A 24877-nucleotide genomic window follows, 5' to 3' on the forward strand; every position below is an offset into this window, starting at 1 on the left:
GGTTGATGGTTGGACTCGATGATCTTAGAGGTCTTTTCCAACCTCAGTGATTCTATGATTCTATGATTTTGAAAGTTATTCCATCCTTTTGTTTGGTTTTTGGTTTTGTTTTTTTTTTTTTTTCATGCTAAGTGAATTGGTTATCATATTCTTGTTAATTTTCTGGATGAAAATTATGAATTAAATATCTGTGAAAAATGATAGAGGTGCAGAGCTGAACAGGTCAATTCTGTCAGAAGTTCCTTAGAGCAAGCTAATAAAGCTCTTAATCCTAACATGCTCTTAGCAAAGTCTTTAACATAATGCCTTGCATACCCAAACAGTCCTCCTCTTGCTTTCTATAAGGTTAAGATTGGTGTGTGACATGATGAAGTATACAGAATGATTTCTTCAGATAGTTTCAGGCCATAAAAATTTTAAGGTAGGAGATAAAAATACTTTCTTCTCTAGTTACAAAATAGTTTGACACTTACATAAGCATTCAAAAAAATTAAAGGATACTTTTAACAGTTGTGGGAGATACCTGTTTTTATTTTTTTTGATAATTCAGGTGGGGTTGTGCTTCAGGCTTTGAAGGGCAGAATTTATATTCAGTGCAGACCTTTCATTGGAAAAAAGGTGTATTTTTTAAAAAGCAGTTAATCAGCTCCCTTTTTGTTTCAGTTGCCAATTGTTTGGACTATATTGAAGTTAAATAGCATCCAGTTAACTGTTGTTTCTTTTGCTCGGTATATATCTTACCAGTTGCACTGAAATTAATTCAGAAAATCACAGGTTTATTTCAGTAAAAGTAAAGTGATAATTATTAAATTGTTGCTAAAGTCAAATGAGTTAATTCTATCAAGGTTTCTGCCTTTCATCGTGTTTCTTTTACACATTTGTCTTTTTCTGCAAAACAAAATTGCCTTGCATTAAAAAAACCAGTGGCCTGAAGAAAGCTCCAAACTTTCCATTATACTTTTAAACAATTATCTATATTTCTTTCTTCAGTGTTAACTCATATGTAGTTAATACATTAGAGAACCTAGCTTCTATTGGTCACACAGATTGCTTGTTTACAACTACATTAAACTTGCATCAGCACTTATTGTTATATTACCATGGTTATATTATTGTTAAACTTAACCTTGTGCTTAGCTGCTAATCAAAACCTAGCTAGCAGTCCAGATGTTTAACAAAAATACCATAGCTTTGTTTTCCTTTCTAACCCAACAGACAAAGTTACTGTACCTTGCCTGAACGCTGAGGTATATTTTATATATGTGCTCACAAATTCAATGCGTTTGTCAGACAAATTCACAGGGTTTAGTCTTTTCTATTTGTATTTTCGTGGCAAAGTGAATGTTACCACAGTGAAGTGATAACGATGCATCATCAAGAGTAGGGAGGATTTTTTCCACCAATGTTTTTCTACTTTATTATTTTTCTGAAGTTCGATTTGCCTTGGGTTTTCATATTTATATGAATATTCATATTTATATGAATATTCAATATTACACATTGCAACCAAAGTGATTTCTGCTAATACATTTCTGTCAGTGAGTTATTTTTTGCATCAGCTATTGTTAATTCAGAACCTTCCTTTTGTTAACTCTCAGTTTTACCAGGAAAGAAAAATGGGCTTGCTATTAAGCTTTAGCACTTCCTCGAGTCTGGTGTGGACAACCTGTGTGACCTCTGCTGGGGCACATCATGTCTTTGTAGACTGAAATGTTAATGGTTTCTTCCTCTTACCATTTTCTGTTCTGTTTATTAAAGTTTGCAATCTTACATTGTGCTTATACAGTGGCCCCTGTTATGAATGACATTCAAGAGAAATCTCTAGAAGGTGTTTATAATAGTGATAAAAAATAATATTTAACTTAAGTCAGATGGAGACTACTGACTTTCTCCGCTCACTGTTAAAAACCCTGACAATTTGAGATCTTTTTCCTAGAAGCTTAAGGGGGGGGTGGGGGGTGGGGAAATCTAGAGCTGCCACTAGCTCTGTCTCTTGACCTGGTGGTAAAAACTATCACTGGTGAGAACAGGCTAGCCAGAGGAAAGATGTCCCCAATGTGAACATAAGGAAATAGTGACCCTTGGAAGGGGAGTGTTCAGAAATGTGTTAGAAGTGACTGAACAGTTTCAGAAATGATCTCAAATTCTTGTGGTTTCTAAGAAACATTATCTTTTTCTGTAAAAAAAATTATATACATGAAAATATCCATATTTAGGGAAGACATAAGATATTGGTTATGGTTTTAATTGAAAAGTTTCATTTTCATTTTGGAACTCTGTGTGGGCTATCTATTTTTTTTGAGGTATTTTACAAGACAGACCGAAGCCATTTTCAATGTGATTTCTCCTAGGTGCCTTGTGTTCAAGAAGAATGGGCATAGGAGGAAGTAATGTAATATCTGGGAGTTCTTTAGAAATACATATCTTTTTGCTTAAGTAAAGACTTTCTTGATACAGATTTGATTAAATACTAATGAATGTAAGCATCAGTAAATAAGAAAATGGTAACTTTTGCAGCAACATGAAACTACTGAGAATATTATCTGATGAATGGTCTCTACAAAGTGATATAAAGAACAGACAAAGAAAAAGAATACTGGTTAACAGTAATGTTTAGGATCAGTTTGAATGGAAGTAGACCAGAGAGAATGATATGGTAACAGCTCAACTTTGGACAAGGTTTTAGTTGTATGGAAGCGCAGAAAGCAGTTTGCTGTGGAACTGTATAATGAACAACCAGGCAGAGTTAGTGATGTCTTCCTGGATGGGGGAAAGGAGGGAAACAGTTGAAGATGACACCAAGATTAAACCCAGGGGTTTTGTGACTCTGAGGGGACAAATAATAGAGCTATTGACAGAGGCAGTGAAGAGAGGGAAAAGGAAGAATTTGGATAACGATAATAAACAACCACTTCAGCTCATGTTAATTGGTATATGCTCTGTTGACTTCATTCACAGCAGTTGAGGATTTGGTGTTGAGTTCGGCTTTAATGATAAGTTTGAGGTGGCAGGGAGATCTCAGGATAAAATCTCAGCAAAAATAGGCAGAGATGAAAGACTGAGGTTATAGATCCCGAATTCTTGCAAGTGGGCCTATATCTTGGTTCACTGAGTTGTGATGGTAGCTTAGGGAAGATGAGTTAGCTATGCAAAAGTCAAACAGAAAAAACCTGAGAGAGCCTGAAAGAGAACAGGAAAAGAGAGAAGAAGAAACCCACCAAAAAGGCCAAAGAAGGGTTAAAAAGAAGAAAGAGAGACTGGAGCTTTGAAAAGCAACATATTTGAAAGAATCCTAATAGTGAGATTAACTATAAAAGGAAAGCATACAAATAAACCAGGAGGAAAATGAAAAATAAAGGTTTGGGTTTTTTCACTCAGCTTAACAGAAAACAGCTAAACATATTAATTCTCTGAGACAAACATAATGCAATATAGAAAGTGATTGGAACATAATAAAAATTACTTCAAATAATTCTCATTTTCAGGAAGATGTTAGGAAATATAAAGGTTGTATTTTCTCAGTACTATACATTTTTGACTTCATAGTTCAAATGTTAACATACTTCAGTGTCTTTTATGCTTTGTTGTATTTACTTACAGAAAACAACACATGCTGAAAATTTTTTAATGGATTGAAATTACATTTAAATGATTGCATTTAGGCAATGTGTAAAGAAATTGAAGACTGTAAGAGTTCAGGAGAATACTGAAACAAATTATTTGTCTTTTTCTAGGTAGTTTTCTTTCTTTGTATAAAATATACATCAGCAAGCAAATATATGCGATATAAATATATATTTGTCATATATTTTCCCAAGGGTTGTAACATGGCATTATAGTCTTCAGGTTGGTTTTAATGTCTAAATAAATTCTTTAATTAAATTGAGCTCTTTTTTATTTAAAGCTGTCTTTTGGGGAGATATTGCCTTAGATGATGAAGACTTAAAAATCTTTCAAATTGACAGGACGATTGACCTTACACAGCACTCCAACGAAAGACTTGGCCATAACACAGGTATGATATTTCAAACTTGTTTTAACTTATTTTTCCTGTTATTTACTTCTGCATAGAAGGCAATGTCTGTTTTAAATGTAGAAAGTCAGTATAATGTTTTGGGTAATATTAGTTTACACTTTAAAAAGTTATTAAGCAATGAGTATAGATTTGTTTTAGGGAAGGAAAGAGAAAAACTAAAATTTTAATTTTATTCTGGCATTTCTGATTAAAAATATCTTGTTGAACTGAAGAGCAGAAGCTGGTAGGAACCGTAAGTCCACTCTGCAGGTGGTCATGTGGGAAAGGAAATTGTACAAAGCTTTGCTTTCGTCGCTAAAAGTTCCCAATAGCAGAGCCCAAATGCCCTATGGAGAACATACGTGGAATCCTGGAGGCGAGACTGGGAGTCTTGGATTACAACCCCTCTTTTTGCTCTTTTTTCAGTTCCACCCAGATCTAGAAGCAACGCAAGAACATGTCATCCTTGCTAGAATTTGCGTTGTCTAAAAAGAAGCTATTTATCTGACATTTTAATACATGTTTATTTGCTATTGTTAACATTCAGTGTATTAGTGCCAGAAGCTGCAATCTGATTAACACAAGCAGTTGGATATTCAAACAGATAAATAAAGAGATATTACTTGCGTGTAAATATATATATGTGTGTGAGAGAGAGAGAAAACATAATCCATGTCTAAATGGATGTCTGTCTAATGTCTAAGAAAATTTATGCTTTCAGGCTCCGATTTGTAAATTCATAACTGAGAATTTGTAAACTTTCAGGTTATGGTACCAAAAAACCCAAGTTATTTAGGAGTAAATATATATATGTGTGTGAGAGAGAGAGAAAACATAATCCATGTCTAAATGGATGTCTGTCTAATGTCTAAGAAAATTTATGCTTTCAGGCTCCGATTTGTAAATTCATAACTGAGAATTTGTAAACTTTCAGGTTATGGTACCAAAAAACCCAAGTTATTTAGGAATTTTAAATTCATTTTCTATTAAGCATATTCTATATGTTCCTGACCTGAGCTACTATTAACTTGATGATTCCTGATATGTGGAAATAAGGATCACTTTGAGGAATTTTTCAGACCAAAGAAGCAATTTTAAACCTAACCTTTCAATATCGATATATTTAAAATATTTTTACTCTTCCTAGTTAGATGTTGTGATTAGACTATTTTTATATCAACTTGAAAATTTATTTTATCTCCTTTTAAAGCCTTTTGTTTTTTCAAGGCAGGAACACCTTTGATCCTTTCTAGATCAAGACTGGATTTTAAAATGTTAATAGAGTCAGCAGTTTCCCTGCCCCCCTTTCCCCCAAACAAATAGTTTTAATTGGCTTTGAAGGTATTTCAGGCGCTAGTTTTGCTGACAAAATGTAGAGAGCAAGGTCAGTCATTTCCCCTTAAAGTGGATGCAGTCAAGTGATTTCTTTGGCCTCCTGACTTTCCTTTTTCTTCTTGCTTTTCTATTCTTTTTTAATGGCACAGTTATTTTTTTGTCAATTGCCACAGAAAGAATATAAGTTTCTAAGCTATTTTTAAATAATATTTAATATTCTATTATTTAATTTTCTTTCCTTACCTGTCTTGAGATTTGTGCATTATCTTTTCCTGTGGACAGTATCCTATTCAGGATATTGAGTCATCCTACTGAGGATTACTAACACATTGGGATCGCATTTTTCTACCTTTATTGCACAAGAGGAATCAATGCAACTGCAATGGTCAGTGGGACTGGACTTTGGAGAACAAACTCTGCTAAATTAATGTTTTTGTAATGGCTCTCAGTTAATGATTTTGTAATGGCTCTCAGTGAACCCTCAACATTCTTGATTTTTCTAAAAACAGAGTTGGAGAACTCAATTTTACGCTTTACATATGTAATTATTCTTCTAAACTTACAGCATTTTGATGCATAAACTAGGACTTTAGCCTGTTTTTGCAAACTGCACAGCCTAGTGTGCTTTTTTCCCTCTAATTTCCAAAAGAGTAAATTGCTGACAACTAACTAGTTGATACTAGGTAGCAACTGGAAAAGGAACGTAAAATGTCTAAAATAGAAAACAAATTAATATTTTACCTTACTTACAGACACAATGACAATTAACTACAAGCTTGATTTCTGAGCACTTTCTGTTGTTGACCTTCACAAACTAAAGGTGACATCACGTAGAAGGGTTGGATACTTGGCTGTAAACCATCAAGGTGGAGTTGCAGAGTCACATTTTTCATTGCAGCTACTAATTAAAAATCCTGAGGCTCACAGGCTCTGACTCACATTATGTGAACTACTCCTTTTGGTGAGGATTATCTGCCTACATTTGCAGGGTCAGATACTTAATCTGTGAGCTTCTCAGGGTGTGGCTCTGTCATTTTATTTGTCACTTTGTCCAAGCAATACGCATAATCATTGTAAATAGATGCAACAGTAAAACTGATAAAATTGTTATGCATATATTATTATGAGTCTAAACTGCCAAAAGTATCCTCCTTCTTTCTCCCGCCTGAAGTATGAGAAGATGCAGCAAATACAATTTTTTTTTTTTTTAAAAACTTTTTTTAGACTGTGGCTTGGCAAGGCTGTATATTATTCATATAAGACAGATTAGTTATGTGTGATACTTTTTCTTCTTCAGTTTTTCACTAAATGGAATACACAGGCTGTGTTAACACAGAAATCAATTTAATATATTTTTTTCTAGAAATAATTATGGTATAATTATTTCTTCAAGTAAATAATGGATTCTTTGGGTTTTTTTTCTGTTATGTCTATGACAGCTGATGCTTTTAAGGATTTTTTTAATATTTGTTTGGAATCTTTAGCTATATGCCTTTTTTTAGAAGATGAATGTTAACATGAGAGACAATTACATTAATGATGATCAATACAAGGAATGGAACTGTTATATTCTCTGTAGTGTATATTAAAGTTACCATGTAACTTGTTGGAAAGGAATGTGTTGAACTATTACATCATCTATCTAAAATGTTTTAAAAAATTTGGAAAATTTTTCTCAAGGGAGCCAGCAACTATGTGACAGTGTAATCCAAATAATTAGGCACATTGTTATTCACTGAGCAGCCACACAAACTCACTTGCCTTATATGGAATTTTCTCATCTGTAATATGATTTTAAGTTGCTGTTTAATAAATATATTTTCCACATATATATGGAAAGTTTCTATGGGAAGTTGGGAAAGGTCTTTTCAGTCGTGATTGGAGGTTCCAATGGTCCTTTTATTTCTATCTTTTTATTTTTGCTGTTGTAAAAGTAGTTTGAAAACTCTCTTGTCCTATAACAGATACTGAATTTTAAAATACAACCTACTATAAACTTCTGAAAATCGCAAAACTCTCTGAACAATTCTGAGTGATTTATTGACTAGTGCAGTATTATCAGTGTTCTTTCTTCTGGTTTACTGGTGTTTGCAAAGGCACTTGCAGCCACAAAAGGATTGTATGTGAAGGGAGTATGTGGCAGATGCATCAAATGTACGCAGTAAACCTAGAAATGTGTTGCATTTCTGTAAATGGCATGGTAAATGTTAAAATCAGCTACTTAATAGCTTAGTTTTTCTTGCTCATTGATTGCTGAAATGATGCAGACATATATATGCCTGTGAGGTCTCACTGCAATATACACCGGCATGTGATGTTTCAAAGCCTTTAGAGTGCATTGACATCTATTTGCATGCTGACAAAGAAAACCAAATCTTTCATGGTAAAATCAGCCATATTAAGTTTGTATCAGTTCTGGTATTTTTTTTCTGATGAAACTTTGGGTGTTTGCTTTCCCTCTTTCCCCTCCCTTGAAATGAGAAGATTATGGCATGCATTCAGGAAATTTCTGAGAGAGTAAGGCTTTTAGCTGTCAATCAATATGGCTCTGAGGATGTCAAGGTCATCAGGAAGAAAAAAAAGCTCCAAATAATAATTAGATGATGTAATTGTCATGACTTGTCTGAATAACAAAGACATGTTGGCTTACATTCTGGAATGCATATTAGAATTTTTTTCAGCTAAAAATGTGGGGTTTTTTCATTGTCAAGAATACTTGAAGAATTTGTATGCGAGTCATTGAAGAATGTTAAACTTCCTTAAAAACAGCATTGCAGCTTTTACGGGGTATTTTCTAATCTCTCCAGGCTATATAGTTGCTGTAGGTGTAAGATTCCATGTTTTTAACTTTTGTAAAATTCCTTTTTTTTCTTTTCTTTCCTTTTTAAAGGTGGCTTTGGAGAGCATGGGATGTCAAAAAAACGAGGTGCCCTCTATCAGCTTATAGACAGGATAAGAAGATTTGGCTCTGGTATTTTCACTGTTTAAATTAGCAGGTTGCCTGATATAATGTGTCATGAACATTACTGATGATAGTGCTTTAACATTTTAAAGCCTTTCTGTTTTACTATTGGCATAAACAAACTATAAAATAAATAGTACAAGAATAGTAATGAAGAGATTTGTTCTTTGCTGCATTTTCTTAGAGGTCTATTTCCAGTATCAAATCTGGAAGCTAAAATATGTAGCTTTAAATCTTATATTAAAGGTTCCTTAGCTTTTTCGTATGTCTGTGTTCACAGTTATCAGTTCAACTGATATCAATACAATCTCTTTTAATATATATGCCTGTGAGGTCTCACTGCAATATACACCGGCATGTGATGTTTCAAAGCCTTTAGAGTGCATTGACATCTATTTGCATGCTGACAAAGAAAACCAAATCTTTCATGGTAAAATCAGCCATATTAAGTTTGTATCAGTTCTGGTATTTTTTTTCTGATGAAACTTTGGGTGTTTGCTTTCCCTCTTTCCCCTCCCTTGAAATGAGAAGATTATGGCATGCATTCAGGAAATTTCTGAGAGAGTAAGGCTTTTAGCTGTCAATCAATATGGCTCTGAGGATGTCAAGGTCATCAGGAAGAAAAAAAAGCTCCAAATAATAATTAGATGATGTAATTGTCATGACTTGTCTGAATAACAAAGACATGTTGGCTTACATTCTGGAATGCATATTAGAATTTTTTTCAGCTAAAAATGTGGGGTTTTTTCATTGTCAAGAATACTTGAAGAATTTGTATGCGAGTCATTGAAGAATGTTAAACTTCCTTAAAAACAGCATTGCAGCTTTTACGGGGTATTTTCTAATCTCTCCAGGCTATATAGTTGCTGTAGGTGTAAGATTCCATGTTTTTAACTTTTGTAAAATTCCTTTTTTTTCTTTTCTTTCCTTTTTAAAGGTGGCTTTGGAGAGCATGGGATGTCAAAAAAACGAGGTGCCCTCTATCAGCTTATAGACAGGATAAGAAGATTTGGCTCTGGTATTTTCACTGTTTAAATTAGCAGGTTGCCTGATATAATGTGTCATGAACATTACTGATGATAGTGCTTTAACATTTTAAAGCCTTTCTGTTTTACTATTGGCATAAACAAACTATAAAATAAATAGTACAAGAATAGTAATGAAGAGATTTGTTCTTTGCTGCATTTTCTTAGAGGTCTATTTCCAGTATCAAATCTGGAAGCTAAAATATGTAGCTTTAAATCTCATATTAAAGGTTCCTTAGCTTTTTCGTATGGCTGTGTTCACAGTTATCAGTTCAACTGATATCAATACAATCTCTTTTCAGTACAGGTAGGCTATGCGGCATAGCTGCTAATTATATGGGGTTTTTTTCTGGATCCAGTTGGGGCATTCTGGTCATTCATATTGTGATTGAAGCATTTATGGTGCGTTACACTGAACAGCCACATTTTTATACTAATCATACCCTTGTCAGTATGAACGTAGTTGAATTCAGCGGGCTATATAAGTGGAATCCCCATTAATACTGGTTGAGTTTACTCACTGTATTTGATGCAAGGAGCTGTGACTAATGTCATGAAACCTTAATCTCAAAAAGGAAAATATGTGAAACTCCATTGTAGTCACACCACATTATGTCTAAACGCATCACTGCATATCTTGTAAGATTAACTAGAGCACAGTAACTGCCTTTGCAGATGTGCTCTGGTATATAATCATCATTCTTTATAAAAGAATTACAATTTTAGTATTGCATAAATGCTTGTATCTTTTGCATGCAATTTGGCATAAATTTCTTCTTCTAGTTCAAAATAAAGTTGATAAAAATAATTTTAAATGGTAAAACATCTATATTAACATGTGAAGTGGTTCAGTAATGACTCCATATTAAGTGTAACAATAGTTTTTCTCTGAAGTTTCTACCTGTGTTGTAGGCTGTTGTGTATTTCTCATTTACACGCTTATTTAATGCAAGGGTAAGTTGTCTGCTTTACCTGAGTGGTTTTTTTACACCCTTACATTTTCTATATCATTCCTGATATAATTTAAGTTATGTGTTAATTGTTACAAAGTCAGATTTTCTCCTTGTGCACCAAGAACTTTCTCCCTACCTTGTACTGTAGCTTCTTCCCTTTCTTCCTTCTGCTGCTCTCCCAGCCCTGGGGCTATGCCAAGATATTATACCAGGATCCTGCCCTGGAATCCTCCCTGATCCTGACATACCCATTAACGCTTAGGTGGAACTGGTATCACAGGGGATACTCACAGAGGGAAGGTGTACCCTTCAATGAGGAATAAGAATTCAACCCCACTGAGTAGGATTTGTTGACCGTCTTTCAAGTGATCCATTTTAATCAGCTGCCCTAATGTTCATACTAACTTATAAATTGCTTAGGAAGACAACAGCTAACCCCATTATGGTGTGCAAATCCTTGTCTAACTACCCTTATCCTCTTCTGTTGTCACAGTAAGTTTCAGCTGATTTGGGAAAGATTTAACTGTAATGGGACAAATGGTGGTAATATCTCTGAAAATAGCAGGCATTTTTTGGTCTTGTAAAGAAATTCCAGCCATGAGTCATACTTATCCATAGGGTTCCAAAAGCTCATTTATGAAAAATGTATATTTGCATCTTGAAGTGTAGTAGGGTTACTATCAAAACGAAAGTCACATTTTAATCTGAAAATGTATCTACTGGTAATAGTTACAGGTGATGGAGATCGGAGGGAGAAATGACCCTCTCTGACTTTTTCCATGTGTATACAACTTTGCAAATTTATCTATTTTTTCCTTGTACTTCCTGATAATAAAAGCCAATCTAATACTTTGACTTCTTTCTATCCAGTGCTTTAAGGATGGTCATGCACTTGCTTTTTTCAGATCTTGCAATAAAAATGACAGGGACAATGAATGCTTTGATTACTTTGGGTCTGTCCAAAGTCTTTCCTTCTTTGCTGGAAAAATCCAAATTTATTTAAAGAAAAAATAAAGACACAGGGAAAGTGATTTTTTTTTTTGTTATTATTATTACTACCAAATGAGAAAATTTAGATAAATTATGCAATGTGCCTTCATGTTGATAAATATATGTGCAAATTGTTACTGTAGATATGTTTGAAAAATGAAGATTTAGACTTTTCTTTTCAAGCATTTCTCAGAGAACTAAGTAATGATAGACTATTGCATAACAGCAATGTCCTACTTTTAAAGGGCATAAAGAAATAATCTGACTTTGACCTGCTGGAAAATAATTGTTCTCTTTTTTGTGTGTGTGTGATCTCATTCGTGTTTTAATTATCATTACAGGCTTTGAGCAAAATAATACATCTAAAGGAAGAACTACTGTAAAATTCTCAGGGAAAAATGAGAAAAACCGATTTCCCAGAGCTGCTACATCACGAACAGAAAGAATATGGCCAGGAGGTGTCATTCCATATGTAATAGGTGGAAATTTCACTGGTAAGCTTTGTGCTTTGGATGGGGAGAAGGAATATAAATGTTTTTAATTGCCTTTTTTTTTTTTTAAAGTCAAATTGTACTATGGAAGTCAATAGAAGGGTTTCTGTTGGATCAGGCCTGAAGTACATCTGTTCTGAAAATATTAGTCATACCTCAAAAAATTGTTCCCAAAGGCAAGCTACATAATAAAAATGCATAACTATGTTTTAGAAAGGGAAGGTTCTTTTTCTTTTCCTAATATTTCTTGTTGCATGTTTGTTTTCAAGAACCTAAGTAACTGAATGTCATGAAATCTGTTTTTTTAAAAAATGCAGGCTATTTAGCATGTGAATATAACTAATTTACCTGGTGTGACATGTATTCCGCTAAATTGATTTCACTCAACAAACTGACTCAAATGTGTTTTGTAATTCCTCAGTTTGGTTTCCAGATGGGTACATACAGACATTATATATGACAAGAAGAAAGGCTGACTTCAAAATATATAGAATTCTTAGCAGAAAACTATAGAAAAAGTTTTAAACCTTTGTTATCCCTGAAAAATGTAGATGGATCAATATCAATGTGCATGTATAAGGTAATTTAAAACAAAAAGGAAGGGAGAAAAGCAAAGATGGATGGGAAACGATATGTAATAACATCTTATTTATTGTGCACAATAATACAGGGAATCAAAAGAAACATGCAAATGGTCACACGTTGTATGCATAGGTATATGGAGAAACCAGAGTCATTCCTTTCAAACTGACAGCTACAGTCAAACTTTTAGTTTGGGTATTTATATAGTACTATACTAAGCGTGACCTTTGCTTTAGGATTACCATCTTCTGAAATAATGGCAGTAAACTAAATGAAAGCATATCATGTTAAACATTTTACCTTTTTCATAATGAAAGATAAACTTTAAAGCTTGGCAAATATTGCTTAAGGATAAAAGAAAAGGGCAAGATGGGATGAAATAACCTTTAATTTTCAGGATCCTGCCATGATTTGAACTTGCTGGTTTTTATGTACTTTGAGGTTTTGTTGTCTTTAAGTTTAAAAAATTGTTTTGTTTGTTTGGTTGGTTTTTTAATTATCCTATGCTGTAATGTGCATTTTTGCAAAAGTCTGCAAGGTGGATGTGTTTGTGCTAGCAAATTCAAGTAGTACTGTTCTTTGTGGATTTCCAGCTCAGCAGCAATACAGCTGTATTCTCAGATGCTGCCTCTAAGTTAATAAGCCTTGCCTTTTGTCAGGCAATGAAATTACATTGCTATAGTACCTCAAGTACTGTATACTAGCTGGCTTTATGTTCTGTCATGAGAGATGGCCTGGCTGCTTCTGCATCTAGAGTATAGCTTTGATTGTTTCTGAATGAGTTTCTCATTTTTAAAACAAATATCTAGGTATGCTTAGTATTGTACCAAATTAAGAATTTCCCCCTTTTGGTGGATCATTTGATTTCTGAAAGGTTTTGATGTAAAGAAGTGGAGGCTGGTCCCTGTTCAAGACAGCATTATTAAAATCAAATGCCTTGACTGGTATGCCTGTTTACATGGCTTAGTTTAAATTGATCTCCAGATTTGAAGGCTGTAGGGTTTTGTTTAATTTTTTTTTTTCTTTTTTTCCCCTTCTCACTAGATAGTTAGGATCCAGGGTTCCCCAGTGTTGTTTTGTGTTTTTTTTTTCCTTTCTATTTTTTCCCCAATGTGGTCCACTTGATAATTTCATCTGGGAAATTGCTTAGCAAATATTATGCTAATGCAGGCACATGAGCAACACTAGATTTCTTCTGCTGTCTTCCTCTGGTGTAACATAGCTGTGCTTTTTATTGCAGGTTTTATGTTTGCTAGAGTGTGTCAGGCACTATTGGTCCCCTTGCAGGCAGATATGTTATGACGAGCTGATGGTTTGAGTATCCCTTTAATTGGAGTCTGGCAGTCTATGTGACTGCCGGGACACAGGACTTCATGATCCAGTGACTCCTTCCAGGCCTATATTCCTAGTATTAAAATCTGATTTTAAGGAACAAGACGCAGTTAGAGAAGTCTCTTATTTCATCCCATACAATTATTCTTCCAGGCACCCAGCGCGCCATGTTCAAACAGGCTATGCGGCACTGGGAAAAGTACACGTGTGTCACATTTATTGAACGAAGCGATGAAGAAAGTTATATTGTATTTACATACAGACCATGTGGGTAAGTGTGTATGTATGGTAACAGATACTTGTGCTTTCAATGTTTGGCTATGTTTGTCATCTTTGCAGTTATAAGTGAATATATACTTCACAGGAAAATGAACAGTTACTGTATTTAAATGATACATGTGTTCTGCTTGGCTTTAGGTTCATTGAAAGCAGTATGTATAGTAGCTTTTTGAAGCTATGCCTCTTTTGTCTATTTCTAGATAAAATGATCTTGCTGTATATACACAGATATGAGACTTTTATATTTGGCTTTCTGTCACGCTTTTAATATTAATATGTATTGTTCTAAAGGTATTTCAGGCTTATCCTTTGTTTATTCTTAGCTTTCTCCTTGTCACATGTTTACTGCTGAATTATGTATGGATATCTATCCCATATTCCTTTTCCAGCTTAATTGTTGTTAATTGTAATTTTAACTCTTCTATTGTTAGACTGTCCTTGCCCAGATTTGTTTAACCACCAAATTCATGACCATTTTGCAAATTCCTTCTTCCAGGTCACTGGTGTGTAAAAGTAAACAAAACAGGTTTTATCACTCATTAGTGCAGCTTTCCATTAATCACCATGTTCCTTCTTCAGATATTTCTGCTCACAGATGCCTCAGTCAGCTATGTTTGTTATTTATTCCACTCAGAATTCTTAATTTTATATAGTGGTCAGTGAACTTCCTGAGTGCACCATCTTCATTTTCCAAGAGCAGCACTCACTACCTGTGGAAATACTGTACTTCTGATAGTCAGCTTCTGTTTGGGTTGTAGGCTCCACAGCGAACAGCTCTCTGTCTTGCTAACTTCCTGATTATCGAACACTTTGCATGCCTACTTTTGAATTTTTATGGGATAAGGTTGTGAAAAGAAGTTTTGGGACCTCCTTGTGTTGTGGGAATGATCCTGAATGTACTTAATTATAGTACATAATTTAATTATAGCCCATAAAATTACATATAGACTTCTCTGTTTAAATTACCCCTGACCTTCTTAAGGCATAGGACAATGTAATAAAATGCACTCCTAGGTTATTTTAAGAAAGGCATCAGCTTAGACTTGGAAAGTCTCTGAGCCACAGATCCTTGCAATCGGAGAGCTTATTCTACGGGGAGCGCCTGTGAACTTGCCTGTCATGTTCTTGTGCTCCTGTAGGTCTGCTGTAGGCCCCTGTTAGAAACAGTGCCAAATGAAATGGACTTTTGTTCTGACCCAGCATGGCTATTATTTTAGTTAATGATGCAAGCCATAAGGTAGGATTCAGGGATACTGACATACAGCTGGAAGATAAATGGGAAGCAGAGAATAATCGTGATGGTTCCCTGCACTCACAGAGGTAGAAAGCAATGTGAATTTAAAGCAATGTGAAAAGTGTAAGTAGTCTCGGGTGCTTTAGAAAGAGAAAAGAAGTATGGGGATAACTACAGAGATCTTGGTTTTGTGAAAAGTAAATTCTATGACCTCAAAGTGCCCAAAGCCAAACGACAAAAAATCTCTCCAGCCAAAGCACTGTTCCTTAGGCTGGTTGATGCTTCATGAGATCAAGTCACTTCAGGGTGAAGGCTGGGTTATAACCGATTCGAACCAGACGGTTGGAATATACTCAATATCTACCTTCAAAATCACCATTATCCTTTACAGTTAGTGTTGTTTTATTGGTGGGTACTTTACAAATTACAAATAATTTACAAAGGCTGTAAAAAGTTTAAAATAAAAACAAGGAAGAGTGTGGCTATGAACAGTCCACCACTGATAAAATAAACAGGCTAAACAGAAGGGGCAGATGAATGACTTTTTTTGGGGGTCCTGAATCCATAAGTAATTTCAAGAAGAGCCAGATAAGAACGTATCTTCTCTGGGTGAATAGGAACCACTATGCATTAACTGCTGGCATACAGTGCTGATGCATGATTTTCCATGGAAATTGCCCAGACAAAAGTGACACCAAACCATCTGCAAACACTTTCCGCTACACGGCCAGTCGCATTGAAATTAATCTCAGTTCTTTCCCATAGCACCCTGCTGTGTTGGTTTGTTAGCACATTGTGTCATTATTGTTTGCAGTACCATGGCAGCTAACATTCACAGATGAGGGAGGCTTTATTGTACTTAGCACTGCTCAAATTAAAAACTAAATGATAAACCCTGCCCCAAAGAGCACACAGTCAAAACATAACACATTTAATGAAACAGCGGATACAGTCATATATGTGGAAATTCAGGTGACAATATCTACAAACCTCTCAGATGACAGCATTAACACACTAGCAAGTGAAGTGTTATTGAGCCTTTGTAAACATTAAGGATATTCTGAAGGAGTGTAATGCATTACTACTTGCAGCAGTTCATGGGAAGCTCATCCCAGAAGGGCAGCGATGAAAAAAGCATATTTGAAATATAGCAGCTGGTTACCAGAGATACATGACCTTCCTAAAGTTGAGAGTTTATATACCAGCAATGAACAAGAGATAAGTTTTGGTTATCATAGACCCATAGGACTGCAAGGGATCTCAGAAAGATGTCTAATGTATTCTTAAGACAGAGCGAGCTATACCTATGTCATTGCTGATATATGCTTGTCTAACTTGTTTCTAAAAACCTGAAAAAATAAATACTTCACAGCCTGCTAGGAAATAAATTGCTTCAGTGTTCTTAATATAGGAAATGTAGGAAGTCAGGGGTAGTGTTTTTGGTCATAGCTAAAACAGATATTTCTTGCTACAATTAAAGTATGTGAACTTTTTTTCCTGCTCACTATGGCCATAGAAAATAAATTATTCCTCTTCCTTTTTTAAAGGAATCTATTAGGTACTTTGAGACTGTTATGTCCACCCTCAGTTCTCTTTTCTTTCGGCTAGAAAAAGCCTAATTCATATAATCTTTCCTGGTAAGTCGTGTTTTCTAGGCCTTTGATCACATTGTTATTCTCTTTGAAATTCTTTTCAACTAGTCCACATCCTTCTTGAAAATGAGGATCCAAAAGTAGGACGTGTTTGTCCTGATGAACCATTACTTCTGCTGAGCCAGTGCTAGAGCTAATTCATACATCTTGTAGTCTCTCCTTCCATGTAGGTACCTAAGTGTGATGCCTCCCTGTTTCTCAACAGCTGCCAAGTTTGACTCGTGGTCGATCGGGGATGTGACTCTGAATAAGTGCCAGAGTTCTTTCCACAGCGCTGATACCCCATCACTGGTTCCAGTGTGTGCCATGTTTTGCACATCTCAGGACACCAAACAATGCCATATTTCCCTTTGCAGATCTCTTCTCTAATCTGTTAAAGTTGCTATGAATTCCAGACTTGTCTTCATGGTATTTAGCAGTCTTTTGTCAGGCTGCAAGTTTAAGGCACATCATCTCTATCTTCACTTTATATAATATTCCAACCAGCTTTATACCCTCCTTTGTATCAGGGTCTCTAGTTTGCTTATGGGCAGCTTGTGTGGAAAAATGTCAAAAGCTTTACAGCTGTATCCCTCCTTCCCGTCAGAATAATTTCATCTGTTGCAGTCTTAAACTATAATTATTTGTCATCATGTCTTGTTTATTTAACTTGATTTTGAGAACAGTTAATTATTGAAATATTGTTTCTTAGTACAGCTGAAGCACTAACTTAGTAGTTTGGAATTTTGTAATTACTGATAGTCATTTGTACCCATTAGCTGCAAATGTGAGAATAAGATTGTGGTATTAAGATAATAGTGTTTATGATTCTTCTACCAAAGCAGTGTACATTGGCATTAATATCTGTTACAGCAAATATTTATGCCGCTACTTGATTAGGGCAAGTAAAACTCTAATCTGTAAACAGGTTCAAACCACTCTTTGTTCACTACTGCTTCTCTATCCTTATGTTTCTTCCTATCAGATAGGAAGTGCCTGAAGACACAGTCAGTATACTTCTCTGTATGCAAAGCCAAAAATGCAGTCAGCAAACTGAATGGCCTCTAGTCACATGCTCTTAATAAATATTACTGAGTTACAAGATCGAGCTTCTTTTTATATAGTGAGACAAAAAGAGAACAATTAGTCATATTGTTCTGGCATCTCAGCATGCCTTTGATCTGACTTTGTGGCAATTTGTGTTCTCCACCAGAAGACTTAAGTACTTTTTATGACAAACTGTAGATGACTTATTACAATCACTGCTGTATCTTCTTGTATGGGTATTTGACAAAGCTGTCTGAGGTACAGATCTCTTTCATGTGCTTCTCCAAACATTGTAGACTGAACAGCTTCTGAATGTTTTAATGTTTTTTGAACTTGCTAGTATATTAAATAGACATTACAGGCAAGTTCTTAAAGTTGGTGAAACAGGTAAATTCATTGCTCGAGGCACACTTTTTCAGTATTCTTTAGCTTTAAGAAACGTTACCTGTTATAAAAGGTGCTCAGTCACTTTTGTGGAGGGAGAAGAAATTCAGAGTTGTATTAAATAATCTGTGGCATTAGGGCTGACTCATGCTCTCAGGTGGTAATTAACTCTAGCAGCTGGGACTCTTCCTGCCCACAGCGGTTGACACAGCTTCTCTGCTGTTTGTGACGTGGCCTGCAGGATGGGTGTGACCAAGGTGCAGGTCATCAGCTGCCATAGTCTGAAACACAGTGCATTAACATAAACTGAATGAGGGGTGGTTTCTGTCAGTACACTGGGATAGGCAACTGTTAACTGAGGAATGGACTCAGCTGGCTGTTCTTTGTAGTATTGGAATGGTCATCTCCATTGAGCAGGTGAAGAAGCAGTAGCCAGTTCTGCCATTGCAACAGGTCCTTTTAGGACAGTGAATCAGAACATTTGGAAACTACAACTATCTTGATCCCTGACAATAAGCAAATTCATCAAGCCAGGTCATAGCCAATATCTCCTTTGTACAGAATGAGTTATATTTGTGATTGAAAGAGGTATTTTTTTTTACCAAGAAAAAAACCTCTGCTTCTTGAATGAGATTTTGTTCATGAATTTTGTGAACTTGTTTCTCTTGCTTTGTGACGATATGCAGTCCTAGTATGCTTATGAAGTTCTGCAGTTTTTAATCCACAACTTCATGCAGTCAGTGCCACGGCAAGCTGATGTTGCGGTCTATGAGGATTTTCATATTATCACGTTCTGAAGAGTGCAGCTTTTTAAAAAAGTGCAACATTGAACCACCCTGTTTCTCTCTTCCTTCATATTAATTTGAGAGCATTTTTGACAGTAGCTGTATTACTTAAAAGAATGAGAGTATTGTTCCAGTCATTTAACTTTCTCTCTGTCATTTGTTTCTCTTTGCTCGCCATCATTGATCAGCTAGACTGATTAAATGGAATTAGGGATTCATAAATAGTTACTGTCTCTAACTGCTGTCTGGTGCAATAAAGATTAAAGAGATGAGGAGCTTTAAAGGCTGCCAGTTGACTCAATTTAAGGGACATTACAAGTGCTCGTACAGCATAGGGATGTCTTGGCCTTGTGCCAAACACACCTGGGGTCAAACCCATGATATTGCAAATTAATTTCTTTCATAGATTTATTTATTTATTTAAGTTTTTCTTACCCTTTGACTCAGTGCAATTGTTGAAGTGATCAGAACCTTGCAGCTTAATTGGATGAATCTGGTGTGCTTGACATGACACTCAACCTAGCAAATCCTAATGACCCTCTATGAGTGTGCACTGCTGCTGTTATTTTAAGACCTGGTGTTAATTCTAATTTTCTTTGGCGTGTAAAGAAACACTCAGTAAATTTGTTTATAATTTCTGGGAGGTACTTGAAATGTGTCAGGTAACCAGTGTAAGGGAATTACCATACTCATCTGGCTGCGTGTTTTCAGGAGCAGGCCAGCATTAAAAAAATAATTCTCAGTGTGTTGGGTTTTAGGTGTTCAGTGTTAGATAACCTAGAGGAATAGGTTGTCTAATTCCTATAGGAATCTATGTAAAAGATGGCAGTTAATTTTTTTTCTTCGGAAAAGAAAACATCTTTCAAATATATCAGATAAGGTACCCAAAGTCACTACACACATTTGATAATACCCAACTTATCTTGTTTTTTATGACTATAAAATAAAATGTCAAATGATTTGTGTAAACACCTAAAAATCTAGCTGATTTATGAAATAATGGTAAAAGCTTTCAGAGGTGATCTTAAGCACCTGTGTTTTACAGAAACAATCAACTTTTTCGTATTGTTAATTGTATTTGGTAAATTGGTTAATTAGGTATTTATTTACCATATTTTCTTATAAAAACAAATTGTCTTAATAACTTAATGTGTTATATTAGCCATTTTGGTGTTCTGCTATTATTGCACAGCTGTTGCCTGACCGTTTCCAAGTTACAGTGTGCAACCTTAAAATGTTAAACACTCTTTTGGTCCAAATGAAGTAAAAAGGACAGGAAGAGATAGACTGTAGTTAAATTGTTGCTTTATTCTTTTGCCCTTATTGTGAATAGTGTCAATAAAAGCAGAGCTGGAGAAATCATAGACAGTACTACTTGGAGTAATTATTTATTATTTTTTCACTTTCTCCTTTTTCTCCATTTGTCTCCAAAGTATCACCATGCAAAAATTATATTGAAAATCTATGGAAATTTTTAAGCCACCAAATATGTCTTTGTTAGTTGAAGCACGTAATGTACATGAAGTCAATAACATAAGCATGTTAAAACTATTGAAATAGTATTAAGTATTCTACACCCTGCAGTCTTTTAATAACCTATTGATTTGCTTTAAGCTATAAATATTGATTAATGTTCTTTAGTTCTGCTTTGCAATTTTTCTCTACAGAGTTTCCATGCAGTGGAAGACTCAGCAGAAGCGTTTAAACTCTGTTAAACTAAAGGATTTGTTCTGCCTTTTCATAATGCGTGGTTGTCCTAACTTTATTCTCATCAATCTCTTGCACTGCTGTCATGTGTTGATTTCAGATCATAAATGTTTTGAATTACAAATTAAATTCCAGGATTTAAACAAATGTGTTTAAAAGTGTTGAGTCTCCAAGGTGTATTTTGTAGGATTATAGATGAATGGAAAACTAGATAGGTTAAAATTAGTTGTGTGGTTGGGCTTGGAGGGTTGTGGTTAATGGCTTGGACTCAGACTGTGACTGAAAGTACAGTATTGCAGGGGCCTATCCTGGGACCCATCCTTTTTAACATCTTTATCAATGACCCATGAAGAGGTCATGGTACATGCTCTCATCAAGTTTGCAGATGACACCAAGCTGGGGGGGAACCAGATGATAGGCTCAATGGTAAAGCTGCCACCCAGAGGGACCCAGGCAGGCTGGAGAAGCAGACCAACAGGAACCTTATGAAGTTCAAGGGCAAATGCAAAGCCCTGCACCTGCAAAGGAGAAGAGCAAGATAGGCTGGGCACTGCCAGATTGGGGAGCAGCTCTGTGGAGAAAGCCATTGGGCAGTGAGCTGGGCAGAAGCTGGCCATGGGCCCTGGCAGAAAAGGCAGCCAACAGCGTCTGGGGCTGTGTGAACAGAAGCACAGCTGGTGGCTCAAGGGAAGCGGTCATCCCTCTCTGCTCACCACTTATTAGATCACAGATAGACCTCACATCCAGCTGTGGGCCCCCAGTACAAGAAAGATATTAATAACCTGGAAGGACTTAAGCACAAGGCTGCCAAGATGCTCGGGAGCTGGAGCACTTGCCCTGTGAGGAGATGCTGAGGGTCCAGGGTTTGCTCAGTTGGAGAAGAGGTGGCTTCAGGGGGACCCAGCAGCAGCCCCCAGTTCCTACGGGGAGGCTCTTCATGGTGGTGCTTGGTGGGAGAACGCAAGGCAACAGGCATAAGATGAAGAAAGAGAGAATCAGTTTGGATATAAGGAATACATTTTTCACAGTGTGGACAGCCAGGCATTGGAGCAGGTTTTTCAGAGTGGCTTGGGCTGTCTCCATCCTTGGAGGTTTTCAAGATCCAACTGGATAAAGACCTAAGCAACCCTGGTCTGACTTCATATCTGACCTGCTTTGAGCAGCAAGTTGAACTGAAGACCTCCAGAGGTCCCTTCCAACCTGAATTATGCATGAATCAGTGGAATTTTATCCATATTTAGAAGTCTGTAATATGAATTTTCACAGATTGCGTGCATTTTATGCTTTTCTATTTTTAAAACAACCATCAGACATTGTCAGTGCATTTTATCTCTTTGCACAAGTTAAGGTCAGTATAGCATAATTGCCATCATGATGTACATGACCTTAACATAGGTAGGAAGCCCTAACTCATTAAGTTCACCTAATATGGAAATGGTGACATGCTTTCACAGAAAGTGGATTGCTTAATCTGATTGATTTTTATGTTTTCTACCATGGCTTCCTGTACACTGCCAAGGCAAATGCCACATCTTAATCCTTACTTCAAAGTGTTCAAAGATAAGGAACAATGTTTTCTAAAAGACTTGAAGTCTGGGACCTAGGAACTGTTTGACAAAATTTATTCAGTGTACGTAACACAACTGCCTATGACAGTGAATTGGGAATTCTAAACTGGGGACAGAAGGTCTTTAATGGCTTTTTAAATGAGTGAACTTTTCTGAGAATGAAGAGTTACTGCAAATTCTACTACCTTTGGCTCAGAGTACAAAGTGTATACTCCAGCATTCCCTCTCTAATTGGATGGGACACTAAGTAAGAGGTTTAAAAAAAAACCCAACAAAAAACAACAAAACCAACAAAAATCCCAAAACCTTCTTAAGGATCCAAACACTTCTCCCCAGGGTGAGCACAAGTGAATAAGAGTGTATGAACTATGGTAATTTCCTTATTGCACAATAGAAACATATTCAAATAGTTGAGTGACTAGTGAAAGATAAAAACCTGGGTAAAAATTATATTGAAAGTATCTGTAGTGCTTTAATTATGTTTACAGATTCACCAGTAGCTGTAATAGCTATTCTGCAAACGTGCAGTCTGAAAAACATGTTAAGCAAAAAACATGTTAAGCAAAAAACATGTCAGCGTGTCAGGTGCAAAGGTGAAATCCACTGTGGAATGATGAGATAAAATGGTATAACTGCTCTAAATTTTTATCTTAATCTTATTTCTGCTATCTGGTGCTCCTTTCTATCACCTATGCTGTATTTTTAGGGCACATCTTAAGGTACTTTTTCCATGACTATTATTTATATCAGTGTTTATAATATTTCTATATCATAAATATTGTAAATAGTAGTTCTGTGTTAATACAGTTTATATAGAGTGAGGGAAATACACAGAGCAATACACAGGTGTTCTTTATTTTCTTGTACTGTAGTGTGGAACAGTAGCACATAAACCTGCAACATTGACAATGGCACAGAATTATAGCAGGGAGTCTAAATTGCCATTGGTTTTATTTACCTGCCTTGAAGAGAGCTATCAAGGGAAGACACCTTAAGAAGTTAATTAAACATGATATTGCACAACTCTAGCTGAAACACTGAGCCTAATTTGTGCTTTGACCTAAAAAGGTGATTCACACCTGTCCTTGGGACTATCTGAAGCAGGAAGAAAAGAGTCAACTTATTTTGAGGGTAGGAATACTTGAGAAGCAGTTGAGATAGCAAGGAGTGATTGTAATGTGAACAATAATTTTTTTTCCCAACAGTATTTTCAAGATAGCTTCAAAATTCTTGATACAACCCTCCTAGGCTGTTGTAGTAATATTTTCCTCTATAAAGTAACTTGTGTGGCCTTTATAATTTTAAGATATTACTATCATTTTTTGGTATATCTATCCTTGATTTTAACTATTAGTGCAAAACCAGTATATGCTTACTAAGAACAGGTATTGTGAGCTAAAATGCCATGGCTGTACTTCTCTAATATTTGCTAATATTCATATTTTCTGTACTTCTCTAATTCATATTTTAAAATTCTAGTTGTGTTAGACACTAACAAAAATCAATGAAGAAGACCAACCAAGACTGACTGACCAGCCAACTAACCAAAGTGAAAAATCTCTTTGCCACCACAAAACCTGAAAAGGAGAAACAAGCAAATCTTGTCTGTAGAATTTAATCTGCTATCAGTATTGCTCCCATAGCTGCTCTTCCTTTATTGCTCACAGAGGCATATGAAGGATAGGATCATTCTCCATATTAGCATTGACCTCCTCAAGGACCAAATATATTCTGCCCTGTAAACGTTGCATCAGAAAACATGTGGGTTGTTTTGTTTTGGGTTTTGGTTTTTTTTTTTTGTTAAGAAAAGGGGGGGGGAGGAGGTAGAGGGTGGAGGTGATCTCCTCTGTACAATTCCATTGGCTTTTATTAGGGAATATAATACTGGCTTAAAATATTTAAGACCTTCAGAGGTGACAGAGAATCAGCTTATGAAACCTGAAATTGTCTTCCATTTTGGTAGGATTTGCTTTACTCTTCTCTCTCTCCATTTGCTAGCATAGTCAGCAGACTTTTTTTTTTTCTCTAACCAAAAAGCAGACATCTCAGATAAATGCTGACAGTATGAATGCTGAAAAGTGCATCTCTGTTCCGTAAGTTTACATTGGAATCATGGAAGTGCAATGGAACAGGAATGAAACATGAGAACAGTTGCGAAGCAGGGTTTTTTTGGGTTGTTTGTGTTGAGTTTTTTCTTGTGAAAATATGATGTTCTGGGAAAAAGATTCCTATTACAAGAAAACAGGAGTGGGAGAAAAAAAAACAGTTTGCACATATCCAGAGCATTCAACCTCCTAATATACTGCTGTTGCAAGTGACATTGTATATCACCCATAGCCAGAGAAACAAAAAATGGGGAGAGATTTAACAATGGCATCACAGGATTCTGTATCTCGTTCAGGATATCGTCCTTCTGTATTTTCAACTGCATGCTAAGTGAATCTTTAAAAGGACTACTATTTCACTTGCATAATTTCTGTACTCTTTATAGATGTGTCGTGGTTTAACCTCAGTCGGCAACTGAGTACCACACAGCTGCTCGCTCACTCCCCCCCTC

General features: G+C 35.8%; 1 protein-coding gene across 1 annotated transcript in view; it reads left to right on the plus strand.

The window, feature by feature from the left end:
• TLL1 (tolloid like 1) overlaps positions 1–24877 on the plus strand; it is a 145751-nt gene that overhangs the window by 59270 nt on the left and 61604 nt on the right. Inside the window, exons 2-5 of the mRNA XM_009272317.2 lie at positions 3905–4015; positions 8241–8321; positions 11622–11774; positions 13839–13956. Coding sequence (XP_009270592.1) covers positions 3905–4015; positions 8241–8321; positions 11622–11774; positions 13839–13956 — 463 coding nt within the window. The remainder of the gene's footprint in view (positions 1–3904; positions 4016–8240; positions 8322–11621; positions 11775–13838; positions 13957–24877) is intronic.

Source organism: Aptenodytes forsteri, unplaced genomic scaffold (genome assembly GCF_000699145.1).
Source record: "Aptenodytes forsteri isolate BGI_AS27 unplaced genomic scaffold, ASM69914v1 Scaffold13, whole genome shotgun sequence".
NCBI classification, from domain to species: Eukaryota; Metazoa; Chordata; class Aves; order Sphenisciformes; family Spheniscidae; genus Aptenodytes; species Aptenodytes forsteri.